Genomic DNA, 21,193 nt, shown 5'->3' with positions numbered 1-21,193 from the left:
GACTTGTAATTCATACATTTTTGACTTGAAATTTTTTACTGTACAATAAGACGGTGCCATTGATGTTTATTTTCCATCTTCTCCATTTCCTCCTAGGGTATTATTAAAACTTCTGTTTCCGTCCAACTATATTCATTAAAGCTGTTTAAACAATAAGTCATAACTAGAGCCAATTGCTCTGGGTCTGGGTAATAAAAATAGTTACCTCTCAAACAATCGACCTAGTATCAAAACTTGACATAGGAATTCATTATCCAATATCTTGATGTTTTTAGCGTCGTCGACCGTCTTCACGTTGTCACAGTTTGACCCTTCCAATGCCTTGCTGGACCGTCTGCGGCTTCGTACTTCAGGACCGGAGGCAGACTGCAGTTTGGATAGAGCTGTGCGCGCAGTGGTAACCGCACTCTCATCGCCAACATATATCCAATCCCATCTGCTGCACCCTTTAACCCAGCCTTTTGGTTCCGGATGAGGCTCCTTAGTTTGTGATAATATATCAAGAGCAGCTTGTAGAGTTTGAACGGGATAAACATGCTCAGCGCCTAGGGCGCGAGTGAGAAATGCATATGCTTTTCGTTGCTGTGCTGCCTGCTTGCGGCCCATAACAAACAGCATAAATTGGTTGGTGAAGACCTTTGGGCGGGCACTAATCACATCTAGCAGCTTCGCTTCGGAAGGATGATATGGCCTAAGTATTCGTGACTTCACGGCATTGTCGAGGGCTATGGAAGACCCTGCAGCAAGAAGGTATGGCTCCCATTCCACAACTTCCTGCTTCTCGATGCACTCATATACCCACTGGCTAGCAAGGCATGGAAGGTTAAGAGCCAAAGCTTGCATGTACTTGGCGCGCCTTGAGTATTGATCGGTAATCAAACAGGTAAAGCCCATCTCTTTAGCACGTTGGGTAAGCATTAGAGGACCTTCGGTTTGTAGCTGTTCGTCTTTGGTAGTGTGTTGCGCAAGTCCCCATGAAGATGACTCAAATAGTTGATCAAATCCATCTTTGAGGATCACTCCACCGTTATCAGAAAGCATAGACTCAACATCTTTGCCTCTCTTCTCATTTCCAGAGTAGGAAAGGGCAAAAGTCATTCCAGAAAATATGCCAATTCTGCCAGGTTCGACGACTGGAGCTTGTGAAAATTGGGTGATACGACCTTGCATGCTTTGCTCCATTGTTTGGTGCACTCCAGAATGCGAATCTCTTGGTAGTGATTTAGGGGAATAAGGGCGTTCTCCAAATCTCGACCATAGATTTTGATCCAAATATATCCTGGATATGGGTACAGAAATAGTCCGTGGAATCTTGCCCTTGGGAACAACCTTGGTCAACTTTCTCTTCAAGCGAACAGTGGTGTGACCATAGATATCGGACATCTGTTTATCCCAATTGCTCATATCAGCACCTATGACCGTTGGGGTTTGTATTTTTGTGCCAAATCCTATGATATAATGCGGAGCCTTGGGTATATCAGGGTGGTTAACTTTTACAATATCACCAATTCTCAGTTCTAAGGATTTGGCTCCGCGGATATCAATTTTCTCAGCAACTCCGGAATCATCGAAATTGACAAGAAGCTGCTGGCTTGCAACACCATCATTAGTGGCCACACAGATCGCTGGGTAATACCCGGTTGGTCGACCGTTGAAGAAGGCGAAGATATTATTTGCAGCGATAATTTCCTTATTGAGTTTTTCTGTGTCCTTGTTGAATTTATGAGTCGAATCAATTTTCTCTGTTTCAGCCGGAAGAGAGGGTGAACTAGGGGTACGCGATAAAAGTTCAAGTGGTGTAGAGGATGAGCTGGGCGGGAGATGAATAACGACAGCATCAAGGATTGCGCGCCTTTTCCGGTTATTAACCCGATTCCCCTTGTGCATCTCCCTTTGAAGACTAGGATCTTGGGAAACATTGGGTTTTTCCACACGGCTTTGAGGGGAGACTTGGACATCCCAAATATCAGTGGCGTCTTCGTCATCGCGAGACTCTGATGATTGAGGTAGCGGCTTAGGCGCCCTTTGAAGGGACCTAGAGATTGCATTATCCACTTTCTCACTGGGAGAGATAGGGCTATAGGCTGGCGTATTGTAGTCTAGCTCGTTGGCCAAATTGTGATGATGACTTCGTATAATATTCTGGATTTTCTTGCCATCGTTGCCGCGTCTCTTTTTTATGGGGGAATCGATGGAAGCAATCATTGATTGAAAGATACGGTCATCTGCATTAATTAGACGAATTTCGTTGATAGGGATATCGGAAGCAGCAAGCCGTGGGGATTGGTCTGAGGCAATGGCTGTCATACTCCTCCGCTGACGGCCACTAGGGCTAGACAGGATAGCCTGAACATGACGGGAAGTACGGGAGGTCGCTAGTTCTTGAGACCCAAGTGATTTTAATATAGTAGAGCCCTTGAAACGTGGCGGGTCAGGTAGATTATCATCATCGTCCATACCATCGGTAGTATCTTTGAATGCTTTTGGATGACAAGAGACAGTAGCGGACACGGAGAAAAAACGTCGTCGACCCGTGGGACTAGTGTCAGGAACTGTTCGTAATATAGTTCTCCCGTCTGAGGCAGACTGGGAAGGGGTCTCAAAGACCCGTGAAGTTATAGAAGATTCTTTGTTTAGATTTGACACCTCGGGTCCACGGGTGCCAGGTGTTGGATGATGAGAAGTTAGGCTATCATTGACTATTTTCGGCAAGGGTGACGGTGATGGAAGTTCCGGGTCCGATAGCTCATTCTCATCGTCTGTCTGACAATTGATAATTTTGTCAAGGTCCCTTAGAGGAGGTGATGAAGGTATTTGTTTCAACAGGTTTCTGGGCCTTATTTCGTCGTCAATTGATGTATTTCTATGGCCCAGGGAGTTGGTATCGTGTTCTTTCCCTTGTGTTCCATATTTGATCACACATTCTCGAGGGTTATTTCTTGTTTCTGGCTGAGAAGCCCAAGGTGGTCGTACTCCTAGGCCGGAATTGGTTGTAGGTCGAGAACCTGTTTCTTTGGGAGAACAAAGCGCTCCAACAGCCCTTTGGCGGCTAATCAACGGACTCCGGTCAAGATCCAAGACACTCGAAAGCGCACTATGAGTATTAACAGCTATATTCGAAGTTTGAGGAGGGCCACTATCAACATTTTCCTTGTCCTCTTCAGAGAAAGATTGGGTCCGCTGAGAGCTGCAGAGCGGTTGAATCATGGAAATCTCCTCCTGTTCAGTTTCAACCTCACTATCCTCACCTCTATCACTATTGAGAACCTTCTCCTCATCATTATCTTCTAGCACCGGGTCTAGGGATTTCTGTCTGTTAAGCATTTGGGCTGCAGTTAGAGGCGGCGAAGATGAGACATTACGTCTAGAATTTCTGCGTTGAACTACTCTTGCTGGGGCTTTAATGTTCTCAAATTCCTTTCGAACTTCATTTTTCAACTGCATTTGGCGTATGCGGCGCTCAATGGCAGACTCTTCGGCTTGAAAGAAATCGTCATCTCCGACAATGCCACCTAGATCAGATTTTTGTTTTAAACCCCGTTTTTCTCGTTCGGCTTGCGATTCTTTCATGGATATATAATTTGCCTCTGGTTCAATTTGGTCAGGTTGAGACATGGACGAGTCTATAAATTTTGAAGGGAAAGTTATAGCATTACGGATCGGCCGCTGAATAGGAATATTTGGCGATGGCATATCAGACGGTAGTTCTAGCCGGGGCATATGAGCAGACGGAGATGAGGCGGCCTGCGTTGCATTGAAAAGCTGACTTAACGCCATGACAGACCCTGGTGTTTTATTATCCGGTGCGAAGGGGTTCCGAAGGGTCGAGGGAGTAACTGTGCTAGGAATATTCGACAAGTTCCGGCCAGTTTGCATTGCTGGGGTGCTTGTAGTGAATCTTTGCGATTCTGGAAATGGCTCGTACTGTGTCGGAGAGGAATTCCCCGTATCAGAGATTTGCGAGTCACGGTCTTCGTGGGGGTGGGCAGGGCCCGCGATGCTTCCAGCCTCAGAAAATAAATCCACATGCCCTGTATCGCCTTCATGCAGCGTCATTTGCGTAGTTCCACCCTCCGCCGTTTCTATAACCTTTGTAAACGGGCGTTCCAAGGAAGCGTTGTCCATATTTCTGCTATTCAATAATCCCTCGTACACCGACTGAGATACTGGCTGGGTATCCCCCAAAACACTTCCTGAAGGCGATACTTCTCCATCCTGTACATTTGGGGCGGTATTTGACCTTCCCGTGGCAGAAGATCTCGGGTTTGACATGGCTGTGTTGTATACTGACTTTCCAGTGTGGTCATCGGGGTGATCGTGTTTTACACTCGACGTGGAACTGATGGGTTTCTCCGAGACAACCATAGACTGGTTGCTGAGCATTCCATATTCAAGGAGTGAACCATAGCCCGCAGCTGTTGATGTTAGTCGCGTAAGAGCGAAAGCCGTGTGTCCGCTAAGTGAAGCCTGGGATTCCTATGATGGTGAAGTTAATATTAATGTGTAATGAAGACAGGGATTCTTTAGCACCCACACTGAGGCCTAAGGCTGCATTTTTCAAGTAGGTCAGGTCAAGACTGTCTTCCTGAGTCTCCATTGCAGACACATAATTGAGAAAGACTGAGCCGGATTGTCTGGAGTCGCAGATATAATATGAAGTTTCGCGGTTGCTACAAGGATGTTCGCGCGAAACAGACGCGAGACGCTGACTTATCCAATATGACCGTTTTGGGATAGGATATAGAGCTATTAATTACCAACAGCTTTCGATGCAAGACTGTATTTCTACTGAAGAAGATGATCCTCTAGCTTTACTCATATGTTTAACTCTCATCTTGATGCTGTATAAACTGTTTATAATGTAGGATAACATATACATGATACTGTTACAACATCAGACTAATCAATCACGGCTTCGGTTTGGCACCCATCGCTTGACGGCCAGTTCTCGAACCTCATAGCTCTTCAAGAGCTTCCCAATATCCTGTTCATCTGGTTTATTTTCCGTCAAAGGGGGTGGTATTTCCACAAAACACAATATGAGGCTCTTTTTAACCTGCGCCTGCACTCTGTTTATGCAGTGAAGCCACCACCACGTACGGTTCAATTTTGTAGCAACATATTTTCGTCTCTCCTCCGTCTCTTTCCAGTATGGATGGCTGTAGGAGGGCAGGAGATTGACAGCGAACTCGGCATGTGAAAACACCGGCCCTTTGTTATAAAGAAGCAAATCAACACCAAACTTAACTCCGGATCGAACGACCCAGCCAAGCGAGCGGAAGTGGTGATATGCAACATATGAGATCATGAATAGGTCATCCGGTTGGGGTATCGTAGAGGGGCCAAGAGGCGGGAAGTATGAGTGTTGGCGAAGCAAAGTAAGGAGCGATTGAGGTTGAAGTACTGTATTCCCGGTATCATCATATACATCAAGGACTCCTAGGCCATATGAAAGGAAGAAAGCATCCTCGCTGGAGAGCTGAAGGTGTTCTTCATCTTCTATCTCGACATTGTCAATTATGTCTGCTACTTCCACCGTTGGTGAGAAGCGAACGGATTTAATGCGACTTGCGGCTTTCTTGTCGGCAAGGCCATCCGTTTGTGAAAGAGTCGAACCAGGCTTTTGTTCCTGAGATGGTAGACTGTCTTGGGTCAACTCCTCTTCCTGTGGAGGTGCATCTTGGGGTCCATTTTCTGTTGCGGCTCCGTCAACAAGTTTGCCTTCAGCCCTGAGCTGCTCAGTAATAGCTTCTTTTTCTTTCCTTGCTCTTTCCAGTTTAAATTCCCGTCTCTCTACTCGCCTCATCCCGGTAGCTTCTTCACTTGTACTTTGGCCAATAAGCCCTCTTCTCTTTTTCTCTCGTTCAAGCCAAGAAGGCTCACTTCTACTTAAGCTACCTTTACCGAAGAAACCCATTTCCCATAATAAACGGATGGTTTTGGGATCTGTGACGTGAATGGAAGAAGTAGAAGTATCAAAGTAAGCTGAACATCTTATTGGATGAGGCGGAGATATATAGAAAGTGAGATAGGAGAGAGCAATACTGAGGAGAGAAAGAGGGTTGTGTGGTATTAAAGGGGGTAGCGGATGAACAGTAATTGGCAGAGGAAACTGGTGTATATGTTTATAGTTGGGCCGACGGTGTCGACCCTTAGTTCCGCCATTCTGCGAAGCTGCCTTCTCTGGCCGACCAGTTTTTGAGTCTGGAGCAGAAGACGCCATGAGACTCGACATAAACCTATATAATCTTGACGTTGTTAGTATAACAATCAGCAACAACAGGAGCAATAGAAATATAAAAGGCTTTCAGATTGCAGCGTGTGACTCAGATACCGTTGTAGTACTAAAGCACCATCATCGACAACAGCTAGAAATCAGTGCTGTTGATCTAGGTAGCGAATATAGATCTAATCATCGTCTCACGCTGCAATGCATTCCCATAAGACATATTGAAGATGGAGAAGAGTATACTTACAGAAGCTAATCAGCGATGGTCAATTTGGCTTCTCATTTCCATTCCATCTCATCCCTAAGCTGATTAGAGGACCAGAAATCAGGTATTTAGTTGCAACAAGTAAACTTCTTCCCCATATGGAGATTATATCCCCATTTATCAGCCGAGAAGAGATTTTGCCCGGTATTTCTTTTGTTTGTTGGAGTGTGAAAAGTTGAATTCTTTAAATGAGGTTAACTTTTCCTGCCCGATTAGTGTGCGCGGCGCGGCAAAATAATTATCCTGTCAAAGATCTTCTGAAATATTCTTTTTTTTTTTGACATTGACGAGCTTCACAGTCAAATAGCAGCGGTGAAGACACTTATATCTAATAAATATACTAAGTACTGCACGTCGCAATGTACGTACAAACTCACATATCTTATCCAATTCCACTTTCGGTTTCTAATAAGCTATTAGCATGCATTTGATGTACACACTTGACTCGGAGGGCAAGCGAGTCTATACCCTCAAGAAAGTCCTTAACGGCCAGGTCACAAAATCTGCCCACCCAGCCAGATTTTCTCCCGATGACAAGTACTCAAGGTAAGTCGCATTGTTATGGAGAGTACTTTGCAAATCACTCTTTGCGCCTAGGTACTGATTACGCTTCTGTAGACAACGAGTTACCTTGAAGAAACGTTATGGGCTCCTCCTAACCCAACAATCCGGTACGTTAATACCGAATAAAGATCTCAGAATACCGTTTCCGAGCTTATGGATGTTTAGCTAACATTTTTTCTTTCACCGTAGAATCGAAATCTTGAAGTTAGTCGCTTCACAACGACGGCGCATGGAGTTTTATATTTGTGGGATTCATATTGGATATGGCATATTAGGAATAAAAAAATCTTTCGAGGGTGATAAGCGCCCAAATTCACATTCGAGAATTGAGTGGAATCCTGAGTTTGTGTCATACATACTGCCAGGCAGAAATCAATGGATTACATCTATATTCTCATATGGAAACGGGTTAAAATATATCTTGAACGCAACGCACTTTTGCTTCTATAAATCATGCCCCTATGCATAAATCGTAACTAAAACCGCTAGGCTCGCCCGGTCTCTGTCTATCTCCGTTTCCTTGAATTCACACTGCGACCGGCTCCCACCTTAATCCTACCACCTGCTCTTTGTCTATCACCACTTAGAATAGAAGGTAGATAATCATCATCCATCAGATCCCGTCCTTTCTTCTTCCTCCTCTCCTCCTCTGTAACGGCTCTGGTATGTTCCTTTTGATCCTCCGCCAGTATCAGCCCCATACCCCATCCCCCTTTTCCACCTCCAATACCACTCCATTTCGTATTAGCCGTGCCAGCAATTGGCTTGGTATGCTGTACTTATTACCCCGGTTGTTCCACTGCATATTCTTCTTTAAATGCATTCTAAACTCTCCCTTGGCAGATGTCGAGCAAGAGACCCGGTTCAGAGTGGGTTGTCCACAACGGGGACAGAACTGTTTAGACATATCCCTTGTTACCATGAAACAGCCATGGCACCGCATGATATAAGATTTTACTTGACGAATTCGCTGCATGTTGCTGGGAGAAAGAATGTTGAGGTTCATCTGTAGCAGGACGTTTTGCATGGCAAAATCCCCAGTGATAGTAGCAACTTGCATGGTCTTCGTTTCTTGAGCAGCTGTGCCAATGGCAGCATCACGAACCTGCTGTTTCTTCAAATTCGAAGGTGTGATCCACCCATCAGGGTCAGAATCTGATTCGTCTATGGGAGCAGAATTTTGTCCTTCGTCGTATTCATTGGATTCACCGCTGCCATTGCTGTCATAGACTTCAGCGTCTCCGCTTGGGAGGTCGGCCGGTTCAGTAGCTGGTTCATTTGTGGCATCTTCTGGGATCTGCTCGAGTGTTGTGTCTTCTATCTTTTGGGTTACTTCTTCTACCGCATCATCCTGCCGTTGTTCGCCCGCCGACCCTTCTACCTCCACTTCTGTCACCTTTTCCAGCTTCTCCTCCGAAATCCCTTCTTGCTTGTCGTCATTACCTCCTGTCTGCTTTTCGGCATCCTGGTTCGCGTCACTTGCCGCCATTAAATGCGCTGGGGGTGATCCATTTATACCCTTCTGTCCGGGGACTCGTCTTAGTCTCCAGTCACCGCAATTTCTCTCACATTCCACTTCGTATGCCAGCGCCAAAATCTCCAAATCGTTCTTGCTGAGGACTTCTCTATCACCGGTCTTCCTTGCAAATTCGGACACAACCCGGAGACTATCTGGTTTAGGGGTTCGCTGGGTTAAAAATGGGAGATAAAGAGTTTCTATTCTGCGACGGGCTTCAGGATCTCGAATTTCAGAAACTACCGATGGTGTGGTGATGAGGGCGTGCGATTGTGAGAGGAGGGTTGAAACTGGCGGTACATTCTTGATCAACGGCCCTGCATCAAGAATTATAGTGTGAACCGGCTTAGCTGGTTCGCTAGTATCAACTTGTTCAGCCATTATGATTTCTTTGAAATAACATAGGTCGTTGCTAGTGATATAGTGGTGGGTTGATAATATTGCTTGTTGCACTCAAAAAAAACCTCGATAAGGAATTTATCGATAAGTGGGTCTGTGCGTTGATTAAGCTTATCTTATCAGCAGCGCCTTCTAAGTTCCCATTTGGGTAATATAGCACTCTACAGCGAAAATCCGAGGTGAGATGGTGTTTCTCGGTAAAATAAAGATGCATATTGGATTCAGCATCTAGAGCATGGCTATCTTCATATAATATCCTATTCTAAATAGGCCGAAATCAACTCGGGAGGATCGTGTCCAACCAGCTACGCTAATGTATGACCGAAAACAAGCAGTTAAAACGGTATCGCTTCCTCCAAGGGTATAACGAGCGGTTTAGAAGCTCTTAAATTCCTTGTCAACATCTTGGAAGTAGTCGAAGAAACCCTTGAACATTTGTACGCCGAGACCGGGATCAAGGCTACCGGTCGTGGCCCTGATGCTGTGCATGCTCAACTGCGGGATTCCAACATCGATAGCTCGCATACCAATTCGAGCACTCGTCATTGGGCCGATGGTACCACCACTTCGACTATCGTTTCTAATCTGGAACACCTGAAGCTTGCATCCGGCCTTATCGGCAAGACGCTGGAAGAGCGCAGTGCTGACGCCTTCGGTAGTCATATGGCCGTTTGGATCGGCAGAAACGGCAATACCGTAGTTTAGACGTGGTGAATGATTCTCAAGGTAAGCGTTGAGAAAGTTGGGGTTCACGGCATGAGTGACATCAGATGAGACAAAGAAACTGTTTGCAACAGTCTGAGAGAGGATATTTGGTCCATAGTTGGAAGAGAAGGCTTCAGTGATTCGCTCCATGACGCTGCTCATAAAGTTGGAGTTCGCTCCTCCTCGGAGTAAACTGCCGATTTCCTCGTCATCGAACATTCCGACCATCTTGACGATACCGGGGGAGGCATTGTCGGGGGAGGCGAGGAGTGCTTCATGAGCAGCGTAGCAGCATAGCTTGTCATCGATGCGGCCAGCAAAGATAAGGTCCTTGTGCAGCCCACCAAGCTGTGCAGCCTGGATATCGAATAGCTCAAGTTCCCAGTTGACAATGGTGCTGGGGTCATCGATGTTAAGTTCGCTGGCAATGACCTTGACAAGGTCCTCAGGTTGAGTAGACACAAAGTTGTCTGTGCCTAGGGCTTCCTCATCTGTTTGCACGGTCGATTGCTTAGAGCCCTTGAAGAGGTCTGAGTTATCGACTCCGATAATTGGGGTCATTTGGGTCTCCTGGTTGAAAGGACCGACGGCTGCAGAGCCAAAATGAGGAGCAAGAGTAGGAATTCGAGCAATCGGCCAATCCAACTTGACCAATTTCTTCTCAACGACGCCGGTTCTAGGATCACGAACCAAAACCCGGCCACCGATACCCAGATCACGATCCCACCAGGTAGAGTTCATAGCACCGGCATAGGGCGCAACCCCAAGTTGGACGTAGCCAGCCTTGTTGGGCAGTTTTGGGATTGGCTTGAGCTTCGTGCACAAAGCGTCGACATGACCAGCGACTATTCCCATGCCATTGCCAGGCTGGTATTCCTTGCCGATAGCAAAGGAGATTATGGCACTGTCATTGCGGACAACGTAGTACTTGTTCCCACGTTTGAGCTTGGAACACCACGTCTCACGCTCGGTGAGTTTGGTGTAGCCATTGGACTCGAGCTTTTTAGCAAACGCAGCGACGGCATGGAAGATGGTTGGGTTTGCGGTCATGAACTCGCAGAAGGGCTTAGTATAGGCTGCTGGATCGAAGCCATTATAGTGAATGCTATCACCTTGGGTTCGTGGGCGATACTGGAGGTTGGACTGGGACTGGGACAGGTATTCGCTGGAAGAGCCGAAGGAGCCGACAGAGGGGATCTTCTTGGTCATCTTGGTCGACTATATTCCAACTACAGCGATGTATCGAGTATAAACTATGGTGTGGGAGTGTGAATGCTTTCGTACAATGTGTGTCCAGAGGTGATGGTTGAGAGATTATGTAGCAAAGGTTGAGTCGATGACGGGAGAAGCCAGGTATGACGGCACTCTCGGTATTTAAGCAGCAAGTCTCAAAATTGGGGAAAGCTAGGAGCTAAACCGTGGCGTCGCCCTCTGATTGATCTCTTGTCACCTGGGGAACCCCCGATCCACGGCGCATCCCAGGGGCAGCCCAAGGGATGATTGGCTGCACTGGCAAGCCCCTGGATGGCCACTCTCTCCCAGCCTTCCCGTAGGCTTTCAGACTCTCCTGTGTTTTGGCGACGCCGTGAGACGCTGCAGGGAACCTTTTATCGAGCTCTTTGATGCCCATCACGATCGATGTGCTTCATGTGTCCCAGGTCATATGTTCAATACTCGCCAGAAAACGGCATCATTAGCCTCCGCTTACGGGGGTTATCTCGTAACCGCTGCGACATGTTCCGTGTGGCCGTAGTAAGGATAGTGCTGTTCCATAGGCTGTGGCTTGCGCGCTTTGGCTGGCTACCAACTGTGTCACCAATATTAATAGTTTCTGGCCATCGATAATATATATTTGACGGGTTCCCAGGCCGGATGGAGAGGTCCTCGTCATCTGAGCCTAAGGAACACCTTTGGTCTGGATAGTCGTACATAGTACTCCGTAGAGGAAGAGATATTGTTGACTGGTTCCAGCACTCCATAACGGGCTCGTACACGCTGGTTCGCGATGTGCTGCAACAAGAGCAATCGAAGCCATCTCTTATGCCAGTCAGTTATCTCTCTCGCAAGCTCAGAGGCCTGATGGTTTCCTTATAGTGTCAAAAGGGCCATCTAGAGCCCCTTGAAGTCCTTGCAGGAGCTGGTTTTCTATATATATACAGTTGGACTGTCACCGCACATCCAAATGAGCACAGAGAGAGAACGGTCTTCGGTCCCCATGGTCGGGGCCAACAGCTGGTAAGAACAGACTTCCAACTGCAAGATAGTTATATCACGCTGATGAGACCGTGTCTCATCGCATCGCAGCTCTGGTGCGCCTTAAGGCCGTTAGGTCGACACTTACGGACGAAAGAAGAACCCTGAAGCAACAACATCACACCCTTGCTAAACGGCTTCACGGGAAGTTGGTCAAAGTCATAGATAGATGGCCCTTCGATGACTGCGCCTTGATCCTCTCTATATCATGCATTACTTCTCGTTGGCACCGCAGTGTATGCCCGTGTCGGCCAGGATGGTCTACTTCATCGGCTACAAACACTGGACGAAGGATCCTATCAAATCGCTTTGCCAACATGCGACTCTCTCTCTCCACGCCAGACGAAGGATTTAGATCGAGTCTCCTTGCATGGTTCTGACATACTAAATACAAGGACTTGTTATGCTTGTTACGTCGACATCAACCCTGGTCCGCCTTGGCTTCTTCGGCCAGGAACTTTGCAGCCTTCTCGACAAATGTCACTTCGTATAAATAATGCTCCAGCATAAGAAATACTTCTTCTCTGCGTCTTGGCCGGTCCCTTTTTTCTTCTCTGAGGCGCCCGCCACGATCTCCGCGCGTCACCGGCGGTTTTTTTTTTTTGGCCTGATATTTCATTACTTGGCATATATATACACGATGGTTATCCATAGTACATAGTATCGCTATCTCCCCAAGAGATACTTTTCCGTATATGTACGGTGTTATGCTGCGTCGAACAATAACATCTTTTTCTTGATACCACCCGGTTTGGGGAGTTCTGACTAGCTATGGCCTTCACCAGGCAGGTTTGGGCGTTGGTCAAGAAGAACTTCCTGCTTGCGCTGGTTCGACCATACATCACGACGCCACTGCGAGCCTTCGTCCTTCCGGTCGTCCTCATTGCTTTCTTGTTCGTGCTTCCTCCTACTGCGCCTCATCGTCTGAAGAGATAAGGCCAGCTTACCTGTCTGCCTAGGTCATTTGCTCGTAACTTGTTTGTCGTCCCGTCCAAATATGGGATTGCATCGCCTAGTCCTATCTTGTCTCTAGATGATGCCCTGAAGTCAGTGTCCTCTTCACGGAATAATGTGGTCTTCGTCAATAATGGCTTCGAAAATGGTGATATTACCCGGGTCATCGACCAGGTGTCCATGCCCGTACGGGCAAGCGGGAAATCAGTAACGATACTATCATCCGCCGATGCGGTCCAGGACATATGCAAGAGTTCAATTCTGGGTACCAGTTCTTGCATAGCTGTGGCTGTCTTTGCCTCATCCCCGAATGAGGGAAATGGTGGCAGATGGAACTACACTATCAAAGCGGACGGTGCTCTAGGGAAGAACATCGATATCGAGTCGACTACCAATGATGCCCAAACGTATATTCTCCCCTTTCAACATGCAATAGATCGGGCCATCGCTTCGGTCAGCGGGACACAAGGGCCCATCAACAAACAGGTCAGTACTATGGACGAATTCATATCATATGCTCTGTCTAACTCAAAACACTTACAGGTTATGCAATATCCATACACATCCAAATCTGAAGAAGAGCGTATCAAGGACAACCGCATCAGATATACTGGCACGATCATCAGTATTCTGGGAATCGCCTTTCTCGTGGGTAGCATTGGTATCACCTATCAGTTAACCGGCCTTGTTGCAACCGAGAGGGAGTTGGGTATCTCCCAGCTTATCGACTGCATGATCCCAACCACAAGCCCTTGGAAATCCCAGGCTGCTCGTTTCCTTTCTGTCCATCTCGCCCTTGACATCATCTACTTGCCAGGCTGGATTGCAATGGCTATAATATTAAAAGCCGTCGTCTTTACGAAATCCTCCGTTGGCATTCAGATAATATTCCAGCTCCTGGCCGGTCTATCCCTGGCCTCCTTTGCCTTGTTCGGAGCATCCTTCTTTAAAAAGGCACAGTTAAGTGGAATTACAGTCGTTATTACCTCGTTGGGTCTTGGTATCGTTGCGCAAGTCGTTCACCCATCCAGCTCCGCTGCTGTTGCCATTCTATCCCTCCTGTTCCCTCCCATGAACTTTATCAACTTTGTCATTTTCATGGCAAGATGGGAGAGACAGGATCAAGCGACCAATCTGGTGAAGAGTGCCCCTGAAAGTCCCTGGAGTATCCCTGGCATTGTCTTTTGGATATTCGCCATCATTCATATCATAGTCTTCCCGATCCTCGCCGCCATCGTAGAGCGTTTGCTCCACGGTACTGGGTCAAAATGCAGAAAGAGCATAAGATCGGATCTCGCTCCTTATGCCGTCTCTCTCAACGGCTTTACGAAAGAGTACAAGCCAAGCTGGTTTCACAGAACTGTCGCCCCGATTTTTGGAAGCCATCGTGAAACAGTCTTGGCTGTCGACGACCTCAACCTCAATGTTAATAAAGGTGAAATCATGGTCCTCCTTGGGGCTAACGGCAGTGGAAAGTCAACAACTCTAGATGCCATATCAGGAGTTTCAAAAACCACATCTGGCGAGGTCTCTGTGGCTTACCCTGAAAATGCTGGTGGCTTCGGCATGTGCCCCCAGAAGAATGTTATCTGGGACAAACTTACTGTACAAGAGCATATTTCAATTTTCAATGGCCTGAAGACTCTTGAGAAGCCTGACAGCAAGGAAGAAATTGCGGAACTTGTAGCCGCCTGCGACCTGGATAAGAAACTGAAGGCTCTTGCCGGAACCCTATCTGGTGGTCAGAAGAGAAAGCTCCAATTAGCCATGATGTTTACTGGTGGATCATCTGTATGCTGTGTTGATGAAGTTTCATCTGGCCTAGACCCTATTTCTAGACGAAAGATATGGGACATTCTTCTTGCAGAGCGAGGCAAAAGAACCATTCTACTAACCACCCATTTCCTTGATGAAGCCGATGTGATTGCAGATAGAATCGCAATCTTATCCAAAGGCGTTCTCAAAGCCGAAGGTTCTAGCGTCGAACTTAAGCACAAGCTTGGATCTGGCTATAGGATCTATGTCTACCAAGGGCTTACGTCGGAGAAATTGCAATTTCCAGCAACTTTGCGGACTGAGACCCTTCACGACCAGGTCATCTTTACTGTTGCTGACTCTTCACAGGCAGCTAGGTTTGTTAGCCAGTTGGAAGAAAAGGGTATCACCGAGTACCGTGTCAGTGGCCCAACTATCGAGGACGTCTTCTTAAAGGTTGCCGAAGAGATCCATAGCGAAGCCGAAAGCTGGGAAGAAGATGGAAAGAGCGGGAAGATGTCCGATCAGACTCCGCATCTCCTCACCGGACACCGAATTGGAATGGTCCAGCAAGCATGGGTCCTACTATGCAAAAGAGCTACTATCCTTCGTCGAAACTACCTTCCTACTATTGCTGCGTTCCTACTCCCGATTATTGCTGCCGGATTGGTATCCCTCCTTATGAAAGACTATGAGCTTCCGGTCTGCACGGGGCCAGCCGCGTTCTCTCAATCCAACGTAAACTCCATCTTAAACCAGGTTAAATTGAAGCTGGTAATTGGGCCAAGCAGCAAGCTTTCTGCGGGAAGTCTAATCTCCCTTGGTGGAGGACTTGGTGGTGGTGCTGGCGGCTCACTTCCCGCAAATGTTACAGAAGCTTTGCGAAACGGTACTCATGTTGTAAATTCCCTTCAGGAATTCAACGATTATATTGCTACTAACTTCAGGAACGTTACTCCCGGCGGATTCTACCTTGGAGATGACACTTCGCCGCCAACGCTGGCATGGAAGGGAAATTCCGGCGTTGCCTTAGCTTCAATCCTACAGAATCAGATGGACAATCTCTTATACAACATTTCCATCTCTACTCAGTACCAGATCCTCGAGGTCCCATGGATATCATCAGCCTCGAGCACACTCCAGCTTATTATCTACTTGGGCCTGGCTCTATCTGCTTATCCAGCTTTCTTCTCCCTCTACCTTACGATAGAGAAGCTTCGACATGTTAGAGATCTACACTACAGCAACGGTGTTCGAAGCCTTCCGTTATGGCTATCTTATCTGTCATTCGACTTCGCCATCGCCCTTACGTCTACCGTCATAATGGTAATAGTCTTCAGGGCGGTTTCCTCTAGCTGGTATCATCTAGAGTATCTTTTTGTCGTCTTTTTCCTGTACGCTATCACATCGACGCTGTTTGCCTACATAATCTCGGTGTTTGCTTCGTCCCAACTTGCCGCATTTGCTTTTGCTGCTGGAGGTCAAGCGTAAGTAATCCGAATCAACTCTCTTAGTCTAATCGCATTGCTAATGACCCTTTTTAGGATATTATTCCTCGTCTACCTCATAGCATACATGTCAGTGGTCACCTATGCACCAACTGACCAAGTACAAAATCTTCTGTTAGTCGTGCACTTTGCCATTGCTACAATCTCACCGATCGGCAATGTAATCCGCTCCCTCTTTGTGGCCCTAAATGTCTTCTCGACCATCTGCAGGGATAAAGAGATAGTCAGTTACCCTGGAGATATTACGGCGTACGGTGGCCCTATTCTCTACCTCATCTTGCAGGCGCTTGTATTATTCGGGGTGCTTTTATTCTGGGATTCTGGCTTGTCGTTCCGTCGCTTTACGAAGAAAAGGCAATCTGACCGAGAGAAAGAGATCAATGGCGATCCAGACCTTGGACATGAGATTCAGCGTGTGTCGAGTGCTAACGATGGCCTTCGAGCCATCCATTTGACCAAGACTTTTGGGAAATTCACAGCAGTCGAGGATGTTACGTTTGGGGTACCCCGTGGCGAAGTATTCGCCCTGCTGGGACCTAATGGTGCCGGAAAATCCACCACCATCAGTTTAATCCGAGGAGATATCCAACCCTCTAACAGCGGCGGCGAGATCTTCGTCGAAAATATACCAGTCACCACACAACGAGCGACAGCCCGCTCCCATATGGGTGTTTGCCCGCAGTTTGATGCCATAGACCAACTGACTGTGCTGGAACATTTGAGATTCTACGCGCGCATTCGAGGAATCCCGGACGTGGAACACAATGTACGCGAGGTTATTCGAGCCGTTGGCCTCACGCCCTACGGGAATAGGATGGCGATGCAACTGTCTGGTGGAAACAAGAGAAAATTGTCTCTTGGAATTGCATTGATGGGCAACCCAACAGTGCTTTTGTTAGATGAACCCTCATCCGGCATGGACGCTGCTTCCAAGCGAGTCATGTGGCGCACACTTGAATCCGTTGTCCCTGGCCGATCGTTAGTCCTGACGACGCATTCTATGGAGGAAGCCGACGCTCTCGCTACCCGTGCTGGTATTATGGCCAAGCGAATGCTTGCCATCGGCACTACTGATGACCTCCGCCGCCGTCATGGCAACGCATATCATGTCCACATCGTCCACCAGGATGCACCACATACCTCTGTAGCTGACATGGAAGAGATACGTGCCTGGGTCGCTAGCACACTTCCTGGCGCATCCATCGAACGAAAAACATACCACGGCCAGCTTCGCTTCAGTCTGAACGGCTCATCGTCTCTCTCCGGGCCACACAATAGTGAATCTGGTTCGCCGACACAAACTGGCGAGGATGACTGCATATATGCGGACTCCCCGGTAACTGGACGGAGCATTGGCGACCACGACGACAAGATCAGTACTAGCAAGCTGTTCTCGCTCCTTGAACAGAACAAAGAAAGGCTACATTTCGCTTACTATTCTGTCAGCCAAACCACTCTTGACCAAGTGTTCTTGACCATAGTTGGGCAACATAACATCAAGGAGGAAGGAGAGTAAGATATTTCAACGTCTGTTTATAATCCAGTTTCCTACTCTATTTCTCCTCCTTTCCATGCTTTTATTTAATAAAGCCCAATGCTGTTGTTATTGGTATCCATTCAAATATGTACATACATCGAAACCCGATTCATGAATTAAGAAAACTTTTATTTAGAAATTGATTTGGTTTATTATCAACCGCAGACTTGATATCACATCCTCATAATTGGCATGTTCTATAACCACTAGCTACAATGAAAAGCTGCCAGTATTTGAAGACTTAAGTCGCTGATGCTCAGATTCTCCTTGTTTTTCCTTGACCGTTGAAAATGCTCCAGAACGTCTCATCCAGTGCCAGCAGGTTTAGACGCTCAACATCGACAACGTCACCACTCTCAACAGCAGTTTCCGAGTGATATCCTTCTCCGCAAAGGTGTATTATATTAAATAGCCAACGACGATGAACTAGCGATGACCGGCTAAGCTGATTGTCCTGGCTTAAAAGTTTCTAGTCGGCGCCATCTCCGTTCCCATCTCGTCCGGGAGAAGGCCTCAAGTCCGCAGAAGCACCGAGGCTGTTGTCATTACAAAGCCTCTATTACAAGGAATATACCGTTTATTTCATCCAGAAGATACATCTCAGCCCCTCTAAGAAGCTCCCTTTACCCCAGTTATTTCCGGAAACCCCGTGGGGGTGTGGAGAGCTGCCCCATGGGGTTATGAGGCATTATCACGCAGTCAAATAGGCCGAATAAACCACAAATATCACCATGCTACTTCCAGTCCTATTCTAAATATGTCTTGTATGAGATTTGACGGCTTCAGCAGAGTCGCCGATGAAGCTATTGTTCCGAGCGAGCGCAGCACAGGATCACAGTTACACAATCTGAGATCGGTTGGCCCCTTAGCCCGACTGTGACCCTTGGATTGTACACAATACTGATGCTTCCCAGAATTGGACCCTGTCAGGTAACAGAGAATAAAACACAACTCACAATGAAGGCTAAGCGCGCAGATGGGAATGAGGCATCAACTGCAGAAATAGGGAGTGCCGAACCATCGGCAACACCTCAGTCAAAATGGAAAGTCTCCCAGTGTGGAGATGGCAATACCGCCATGGCCCTATTCATGAATGCGGAAGAGCTTCACGAATATATTAACCCAAAGGAAGCACGAAAGCTATTGTGGAAAATCGACTTGATGATTATTCCTTATCTTTCCGTATGCTACGCATTCTTCTACATTGACAAGGTTAGTGGGCTCCAGGAACTTACGGCCAAGAGTTATCTTGATTCGTAGCCCATTGAATGATCTTATAAGAATCTAGAAAACTGATGTCACTCCCTTTTTGATGGCCACTAGACAACTCTAAGCTATGCAGCGATTTTCGGGATTCGGGAAGATTTGAATCTTAAGGGGACCCAGTATAGCTGGCTCAGCAGTCTGTTTTACTTTGGATTTTTGATATGGGCCCTACCAACCAATTTTATGTTACAGAGATACCCTGTTGGTAAGAATTTACTACTCTGTTCCCTTTTTAGCCAATAAAAATCATTAACCAAGCTCTACTTGATAGGCAAATACCTGGGGGTGAACATTTTCATGTGGTTCGTCAAATTATTCCTTGATTTATCTTAATGGCCGCTAATCTATATTCCCAATAGGGGTTTCTTCTTAATGCTTCAGGCAGCCTGCAAGAACTTTACCACTCTCGCGATTCTTCGTACACTTGCGGGTGCAGCCGAAGCTTGTTCTGACCCCGGATTTCTGCTTGTCACAGGTATGTGGTACACTCGAAAAGAACAACCCGTACGGCTGGGCTTGTGGTATACCGCGAATGGGTTTGGTATTGCTATTGGTGGCCTCCTTGGATATGGCATTGGAAGTATCAAAGGAGCCCTGCCTTCGTGGAAATATGAGTTTATCATTATGTGAGTCTAATTTATCATATACTCCTAATCACATTGCCAACGCAGTGTTTCTAATTCGTTAATCCTAGTGGTGCATTATGCTGCGCCTGGGGAATAGTCATCTTTTTATTTCTCCCCGATTCCCCGGTGACAGCACCATTTCTCAGCCAAAGGGACCGCCGCAGAGCAGTTGAACGAGTCCGATCTAATCAAACGGGAATTGAAAATAAACAGCTTAAACCGTACCAGATAAAGGAAGCATTCTTGGACAACAAGCTTTATCTATTTTTCTTGCTTGGTGTAGTGTAAGTGAATTGTATTCCATTGTTATACTTACAAGTTCTAACTCTTTAATTTGTAGATGCAATATCCCAAATGGGGGTATATCAAATTTTGGAACAATTATTATTCAGGGTTTCGGGTTTTCCACTCTCGTAACTACATTGATGCAGGTACGTTTTATCTGCATAGCACTAACAAAAAAAAAGAAAGAAAGAAAAAGAACATATGAGCTCACCAAATGGATGCTACAATCTAGATACCCTACGGAATTATCATTGCCGTGTCTATCCTGCTTTGTGTATACCTAAACGACAAGTTTGAGAACCGAAGATGTCTCTTTATAATACTCTTCCTTTTGCCGAATATAACGGGCGCATTTGGACTCCGGTTTCTTGCACACGACCAAAAGGCAGGGCGGCTTATCTGCTATTACTTGACTGGACCATATAATGCTGCGTTTGTCTTGGTACTCAGCATGCAGATTGCAAACACCGCTGGTGAGGGCTCTCTTTTCAATAGTTAGTGTCAACTTCTGACCGCAATCATACAAAGGTCATACGAAAAAAGTTGTCACAAACGCGGTTCTATTTTTAGGTTACTGCACTGGGAACATTGCCGGCCCTTTCTTTTATATTTCGGAACAGTCGTAAGATATCCTATTTTACCATTTTATAATACATTGCAGCGGAAAAATAAGTCCGGAATGCTAACCCACGGGCGCTTCAGACCATCGTATCCCCTTGGTATCTGGTCAATGATAGTATCACACCTGATTGAAGTGGTTGTTATCTCGCTTCTAGGCTTCCTTCTATGGAGAGAAAATAAGCGTCGTGATCACATCCAATCTCAGCAGGAGGGTGGCTTGGAAGGGCGGGATCTTGACTCTACTGCATTCTCTGATATGACAGATAGGGAAAACCTCAAGTATGTGCCACTACCCTACGCGGGCTGTATCTTCTTGGATCAGCTTGCAAACCCCTTTTTGGCTCAGTTTACTGACATTTTTACACTGTTACCAGCTTCCGGTATATCTATTAGCCAAATTATAATATTATAAATAACAATAAATACTCCAAATTACACATGGCTCCGTATTGCAAAGAATTTGGAATGAGTATTTAGCGTTTGTTGATTTTAAGGATAGATGGGAAATAAGTATTTGTAGAAACGTCCCTCTGAACAAGAGTTGGCACTTTTCGTTTAACATAATTGCTATTCATTGTTTTATATATATATACCCAGATGCGAGTATGAACAACCAACAACGCATATAGTAAATAAAAGAAACAACAGTCTATATAAACTCAACAGGCACATATTTATTAACCTGAAGGTCAAATGAAATAATCAGGAAA

General features: G+C 46.5%; 7 protein-coding genes across 7 annotated transcripts; 3 read left to right on the top strand and 4 right to left on the bottom strand.

The window, feature by feature from the left end:
- Positions 1-92: 92 nt before the first annotated feature.
- MCYG_06750 (BRCT domain-containing protein) lies at positions 93-4,597 on the bottom strand (the record flags this gene model as incomplete). The annotated part of the gene is made up of 3 exons (XM_002844740.1): positions 93-126; positions 206-4,476; positions 4,535-4,597. The coding sequence occupies 3 exons, from the start codon at positions 4,595-4,597 to the stop codon at positions 93-95; spliced, it is 4,368 nt and encodes a 1,455-aa protein (XP_002844786.1).
- Positions 4,598-4,903: 306 nt separating this feature from the next.
- MCYG_06749 (tRNA-splicing endonuclease subunit SEN2) lies at positions 4,904-6,449 on the bottom strand (the record flags this gene model as incomplete). Its single annotated transcript, XM_002844739.1, has 3 exons — positions 4,904-6,239; positions 6,335-6,368; positions 6,425-6,449. 3 exons carry the CDS (start codon positions 6,447-6,449, stop codon positions 4,904-4,906), a joined length of 1,395 nt encoding a protein of 464 aa, XP_002844785.1.
- A 466-nt stretch (positions 6,450-6,915) lies between these two features.
- On the top strand, positions 6,916-7,261 carry MCYG_06748 (H/ACA ribonucleoprotein complex subunit 3; the record flags this gene model as incomplete). The annotated part of the gene is made up of 3 exons (XM_002844738.1): positions 6,916-7,040; positions 7,113-7,165; positions 7,248-7,261. 3 exons carry the CDS (start codon positions 6,916-6,918, stop codon positions 7,259-7,261), a joined length of 192 nt encoding a protein of 63 aa, XP_002844784.1.
- Positions 7,262-7,564: 303 nt separating this feature from the next.
- MCYG_06747 (art-4 protein) lies at positions 7,565-8,955 on the bottom strand (the record flags this gene model as incomplete). The annotated part of the gene is made up of 2 exons (XM_002844737.1): positions 7,565-7,779; positions 7,845-8,955. The coding sequence occupies 2 exons, from the start codon at positions 8,953-8,955 to the stop codon at positions 7,565-7,567; spliced, it is 1,326 nt and encodes a 441-aa protein (XP_002844783.1).
- A 393-nt stretch (positions 8,956-9,348) lies between these two features.
- Positions 9,349-11,609, bottom strand: MCYG_06746 (aspartyl aminopeptidase; the record flags this gene model as incomplete). The annotated part of the gene is made up of 3 exons (XM_002844736.1): positions 9,349-10,887; positions 11,096-11,321; positions 11,353-11,609. 3 exons carry the CDS (start codon positions 11,607-11,609, stop codon positions 9,349-9,351), a joined length of 2,022 nt encoding a protein of 673 aa, XP_002844782.1.
- A 1,093-nt stretch (positions 11,610-12,702) lies between these two features.
- MCYG_06745 (ATP-binding cassette sub-family A member 7) lies at positions 12,703-17,664 on the top strand (the record flags this gene model as incomplete). The annotated part of the gene is made up of 4 exons (XM_002844735.1): positions 12,703-12,824; positions 12,891-13,371; positions 13,429-16,127; positions 16,185-17,664. 4 exons carry the CDS (start codon positions 12,703-12,705, stop codon positions 17,662-17,664), a joined length of 4,782 nt encoding a protein of 1,593 aa, XP_002844781.1.
- Positions 17,665-18,642: 978 nt separating this feature from the next.
- MCYG_06744 (allantoate permease) lies at positions 18,643-20,876 on the top strand (the record flags this gene model as incomplete). The annotated part of the gene is made up of 10 exons (XM_002844734.1): positions 18,643-18,897; positions 19,009-19,156; positions 19,223-19,253; positions 19,311-19,577; positions 19,646-19,861; positions 19,918-20,008; positions 20,095-20,356; positions 20,391-20,484; positions 20,565-20,762; positions 20,858-20,876. 10 exons carry the CDS (start codon positions 18,643-18,645, stop codon positions 20,874-20,876), a joined length of 1,581 nt encoding a protein of 526 aa, XP_002844780.1.
- Positions 20,877-21,193: the final 317 nt, after the last annotated feature.

The sequence above is a fragment of the Microsporum canis genome, genomic scaffold (assembly GCF_000151145.1).
Source record: "Microsporum canis CBS 113480 supercont1.6 genomic scaffold, whole genome shotgun sequence".
NCBI classification, from domain to species: Eukaryota; Fungi; Ascomycota; class Eurotiomycetes; order Onygenales; family Arthrodermataceae; genus Microsporum; species Microsporum canis.
The sequence above is the reverse complement of the archived record's forward strand: the minus strand, read 5'-3'. Positions and strand labels throughout refer to the sequence as shown.